This window comes from Myxine glutinosa, chromosome 11, assembly GCF_964187855.1.
Source record: "Myxine glutinosa chromosome 11, kmMyxGlut1.1, whole genome shotgun sequence".
Lineage (NCBI taxonomy): Eukaryota > Metazoa > Chordata > Myxini > Myxiniformes > Myxinidae > Myxine > Myxine glutinosa.
Genome location: NC_136271.1, coordinates 23,547,993 through 23,553,992, shown reverse-complemented (window position 1 = coordinate 23,553,992; position 6,000 = coordinate 23,547,993). Strand labels below are relative to the sequence as shown.

Below are 6,000 nucleotides of genomic sequence, written 5' to 3'. Positions count from 1 at the left end.
TCTTTATCTTCTTCTTCCTCTTTTTATTCTGCTTTATCTTCTTCTTTTTCTTCCCCTTTTCTACCTCTTCTTCCTCTTCCTAATGTTCGATATCCGTACTGTGGAGGATTGCTTATATAACTTTCCCAATGATCGGCGGTTGCCCAGCCCCACAAGTAGTGGTCCATACCGCCTGCAAACGAAGATCCTTACGTGGCCGAAGCGTTTCGTGACAAGCGGAACACCACCAACCATGTTAGTGTTACCTCACACTGCACTGCACAGCCCACCAAGAGCGGCGAGGCTGATGGGCGTGTCTTTTGTTGATATATTTTACTCTTCCCAATACTCTCTGTAGCCGCTGCTAATACAATAAATTCGTTTGAGGAAGTTCTTGTCACAAGATGATCGAATAAAATTGAAAACGACGGCCCGAGCTGCGTTTGTTGGAGTATCACAATAGCGCTGTTTCCATGGAGATCGCCATGTTGTTAAGCGGTGCCGAGCGCTCCGTTCCATTGGGGCGCTTCCTTGAGCGCTTTGAATCAAGCAAGCCGCTTGGCGAGCGATAGCAAGCTGTTTGCTAACGGAACACACCCCGGTTTGAGATACGCTCCTGACTCCTGTTTATACGGCACTCCCATGACAACGTGCACTTTTGAAGGGAACATTATTAACTTTTTTAAAATAAATTACTTGACGCCTTTTAAGTTCTGCTTTTGCGAAATAACCATTTGGAGCAGCGGAGCGAAATGAACGTTTCTCGCATTCGATTTCGTGTGGTGAATAGGCGTTGCGGCGTCGTTTGATGCTTCCACAACAAGTCAACATCGATTGTTTCCGCGAAATGTATTCGTTTTGACATCGGCATGTTCGAACGCTCCTGCCACGTTCCGCCAGCTCGTCCCTGAGTAATGCGCTCGCTCTGTGGTCTTCATTTCCGAGCCGTTGGCGATACCGCGGTAGCGGTGCGCCGTTGTGCGGAGGCCTCGTGCAGGCCTCCGAACCGTTTTCTAGGCGAGCCCGCGAAGGCCCAGTGGCTCCTCATGCTGCCCGCTTCGCCGAACAGCTCCTGGCAGTGATGTCGGCGGCCGGAGCTGCGAGGAAATCGTGGAAGCTGCGTAAGTTTGGACAAGTATCGGATACGTTTGAAAAGATTCGGTGACATTTTGCGCTTTTTGTTTTCGGTATAAATTGTCATTTAATTAAATAATTCGTTGTCAATTACACGGAAGTACACTCATGTATACCACAGATCGTTTGTTTTATTCGTTGCGAGATTCATTTACTGCTTAATGCAGGATACTTTTTATTTATTTATATTTTGATCAAAGCTGTTGCCTCGATGAGCATCTGCTGGTCCGTGCGGATGAGAATGGCTCCATTGTATTGTCTTCTGCTCCCCTTAGGCTTAGGCCTCGGTGCAGTGAGTGGAATATTTGACCTTACTAGTAAAAAGCAATTTACGGGAGTAATGCATTCGACCGTGTGTGTGTGTGTGTGTGTGTGTGTGTGTGTGTGTGTGTGTGTGTGTGTGTGTGTGTTGTTTGTTTGTGTGTGTTTGTTTGTTTGTGTGTGTTTGTTTGTTTGTGTGTGTGTGTGTGTGTGTGTGTGTGTGTGTGTGTGTGTGTGTGTGTGTGTGTGTGTGTGTGTGTGTGTGTGTTCGTGAACAAGATATCTGGAAAAGTTCTGAACGCATTTGGATGAAAGTTGGTGGGATGATTGCCCTTGGGTTAAGGAAGAATTGATTAGTTTTCGGTGAAGCTCAGGATATTATTCCGGAACCAGGAATTTTTTGAAGGATTTTTTACCATTGGAAGATAGGGCTCCAACTTGAACCACTGCGGGAGTATACGCTCTACTGAGTGGCGTTCTAGTTCTTACTTGGAACGGTTTGTTCTACGGTGCAGCCTCGTGTCTGAAGTGTCAGCCCAGTGTCAGGTTTGCTGATAATCTCCTTTATTTATTAGACATCGTACGGACGTAAATGAACACTCTGTTTACTCTGAACGCGTTGCACATCACGTTCAGCGAATTTCACCTCCCCGTGCCTCGTATTTATTGTTGAGTTAACCAAGACCGATAGTCTAACAATGGCGTAGCAGGGCTTGTTTGATACTTTAGTTGAACACGGTATGACCTGGGTGAGGATACCAGTTAGCAGCTAGCAAATAATGTAAGTGTTAAATGTTTTTGACTTCAGGCATGGACAGCCGGTTCATGAATGACTTGGTTAAAGAAACTGCGAATGGCAAAAGATGAACCAATAAATTCTACATTCCTGTGTCACCTTCAGTTGAACATGAGGCATTGACAGCACGTTCTCCATATTTTCATTCCATTCACAAATTAATACTATGGTGTTAATTTATCAAAATACAGACTTGGCATTTAATATGGAATATTTTTTTTCCTTGACTTGCGTTTACTTTCTTAACTCAGTATATTAATCGAGTGAGTTTCTTTTACACTTTGGTGATTTATTTGTTAAAAGAACCATGTCACTGATTGTCTGTCGCAGCAAGAAGTCAACAACAGGATTATATCACAGGTGGCGTGGCAAAATGTACGGACAGGTGCATTTGATGATTGGCTTCACAGTCGGGTATACAAGGGTTGTTGCGTTCTGTATTAGTGGAAAACAACTGCTGCACGTCTCCAAAAGTTATTGCCGCTTCCTCTGGAGATGGTCCGTCAACTCGACAATGCTGTTTGTCATGGAGTGGTGGCTTTACGAAATTACGGCATGAAACAGCGTGCTATTGCTCGGCAGTATGGCATCACTCAAGGTCAGGTGTCAAAGATCCTGAAACGAAATGCTCAGAGGGGTGTCCCTTCTCCAATATCGAGGCCAGGACGTCCGTCCCCGCAGAACCTCAAGGAGGGATGATCGCCAGCTGCACCGGTTAGTCCGCAACGGCCGTACCAAGTCAGCTAATCGGCTTAGGGCTGAGTGGCAGCAACTGACAAATGTGCCTGTATCCAGAAGACTAGTCAACCAACGATTGGTTCAAGCAGGCTATCGTGCCAGGCGTCCCCTGAGAAAGCCACGCCTGACCAGACAACACCGCCAGTGCCGATTGCAGTGGGCCAGAGAGCACCGTCAATGGCAGTCAGGACACTGGAATCACGTGATCTTCAGTGACGAGTCTAGATTTCTGGTCTATCGTCAAGATGGCCGCGTCCAAGTGCGCAGACAAGTGCATGAAGCCCACAACAAAGATTGTATAGTGCCAAGAGTCCAAGCTGGAGGTGGTGGGGTGACCGTTTGGGCTGCTTTTCATGCAGGAGGCAAAACTGACCTGGTTGTTCTGAATGGAAACCTGAACCAGTTCAAGTACAGGGCCATTCTGGAAGAAACATTGCTTCCATTTGCTCGTGCAGTCTTTCGAGGAAACTTTGTCTTCCAAGATGACAATGCACGGCCTCATCGTGCTCGCATGAATCCAACACTTTCTTGCTGACCGTGGTGTAGAGCATATGGAGTGGCCTGCCATGTCCCCGGATATGAATCCGATAGAGAACTTGTGGGCAGAATTAACGCGTCAAATCGACAACTTGGACCAGCAGCCGACCTCTGTGCGTGAATTGCAGCAGGCTATTGTCACTGCATGGCAAGCGATTCCTGTCCAAATCTTGGCAAATCTCGTCAACAGCGTGCCTCGACGTGTACGTGCTCTGCTGAATGCTCATGGGGGTTACACGGAGTACTGAACTGTAATTTTACTGTCCGTAATCCCAGTCGTAATTTAACTTTTGTTTTTGTTTAAAAAATTTTTGGCTAATGTGCAAAATAAAGAGATACTTCTGGAAAACGTACAGAAATTTAACACAGTACTGTCCATGAATTGAGTTCGATATCAGTTTACATCACTTTCAAGGATCAATTCATTTGCTTTGAAATGTCAAATGTGGTTTTTGTGTCTTTTGAAGGTCACATTAACAAAATCTAGAATAATTTCAACATAATTCCAATGAACTATTGGTTCTAAGACATCTTGAAAAGTAAGTTCACCCCCACAAAAAAAATATTCCATATTAAATGCCAAGTCTGTATAATGATAAATCACAATTGTATTGAGATATTATCAAACCAGCGAACCATCATCATCGGTTCACTTCCGGATTCGGGAGCAAGGTCCATGTCAATCGCATTTCAAAACAAGAAAGAGCAATCAGAGATTGCAGACCCTCGCCAGGACGTGTTTTTAGTAGTATTTAAGGCTTTTGTGTTAAAACAAATATGGCGGCCGAAGCACGTGACCGATGACACCATCATTTCCTTTTCTCCGCCAATTTATCCATAGGTTATGCTCAAGAAATTTCATCTTGATCGGATGAGGTTTTGTACTTGTCGAATTATGACGTCATAATGGAGGAACCTATGACATCATCATTAACACGTTATTCCCCATGGAGAGATCTTTACAATGAGCCATGTCTCAATTTTTTCTATGTAACGCTTTCGGAGATATAGAGGTGCAAAGTTTTTTTGTTTTTCCAAGATGGTGCTCGTACCACGTGACTGAGGACATCATTATCATTATTTTTGCACATACCTCTAAGTCTAGCTCTTGGTTTCAATTCCAAGAGGTTGTATATACCTAACAAGAATGACCGCACTGTGGTCACAACCTGCAAAACAAAATATAGTAAAAAGACCTCCTCTGTTCACTCAACTCCATTATCCTTACTGTTGAAGGTATTATACAATTAATCTCCGAGGGTCTTCATGGTTTGGTTCAATATCAATTACGAGTCTGACGGACAACTGGGTCTTGTTTCACACCACCTAAGATATTGCGTAACACTTGAAGACTCCCTCCCTCTCCCTTCCAATGAACACTCGACCCAAACAAAACAAATGGAAGTCTGCTGCAACAAGCCTGGGCAGTGTATAACCAGCAGAGGCCTACAGGCCTGATGTCTTGGGCCCACCAGAAAACCAGGATGGTGACCATATTATTTTGTGTCGGTGCTTTTGTGGGTGGAGTCGAGTGACAAATGTGGGTGGGTTCCGGCAGCTGTCCGACCAATGGGTGGACGCTTCAAAAATCGACCCCCAACAAGAACAACAACAACCATGCGGAGCTCTTGTAGACCTGCAACGCGTCACAGGTAAAAATGTGTCCGAGTGCCAGAATTGCACATTAATAAGTAACAGAAAATGGAGCCATTTTGGATAACAGACTATGTATTTCAGGCCTTTGGAGAATTCAGTTTGACTATCTGGAAAAAGAAAATGCATCATTAAGCCAAATATTCCACTTCCTCAGTATTCTCAGAAATGTCAGCACAGGCATCTATGTCAAGCCTATTTTGGTTTCCTGATTGGATCTTGAAAAGAAAGTGACATCTTGTATGTTTTGGCCAATCATGGATAAGAAGTAGGTCTTCAATTGGGTTGGATAACGATTAAGTTCCAAATAGTATCATTGCAGATTGGTTTGCATCACCATCTGCAGCTATTTATTGAAAATGGTGTAATGCCAATAAGGCCTGTCCTTAATAGTTTGTTTGAGGGATTTGTGGTATCCATGGATGATGATGCCACAGTGGCAAAAAGTAATATTTGTTGTGGCCTTTACAGAGGAGATTTCTGCACACACTGGAGAGGTGACATGCCTGGCATTAGGTCACAACTCGGGCCATGTAATGGTCACTGGAGGAGATGATCAGAGGGTGAACCTTTGGGCTCTCGGCAAGCCCAACTGCATCATGGTAAGGATCTACAACTGGATGATGGTGCTTCAAGACATTAATTCATGTTCTCACAAATTTCTGACTTTTGAATGCATTTTATTTGAAAGATACCCTTCAGATTGAACACAATAGTTCGTGAATCTATATGAACCACTAGTTGAAACAAACGCACAATTTATATCATTGTGGCTTTTAAATGGAATAGAAACAAAAAATTCGAAAAGCAATTGATGGTGAAAGAATGCTGCATTCACAAATATTTAAAATGTCTTGATATAATAAAAATGCCAGATTTTACACCACTTTGAAGCTTTTAAA

The 6,000-nt window shown here is 43.8% G+C and overlaps 1 protein-coding gene across 1 annotated transcript in view; it reads left to right on the top strand.

Moving 5' to 3' along the window:
* Window positions 1-711: 711 nt before the first annotated feature.
* KATNB1 (katanin regulatory subunit B1) overlaps window positions 712-6,000 on the top strand; it is a 64,275-nt gene continuing 58,986 nt past the window's right edge. The window contains 2 exon segments of the mRNA XM_068130335.2: window positions 712-1,100; window positions 5,570-5,700. Coding sequence (XP_067986436.2) covers window positions 1,061-1,100; window positions 5,570-5,700 — 171 coding nt within the window. The 5' untranslated portion in view covers window positions 712-1,060.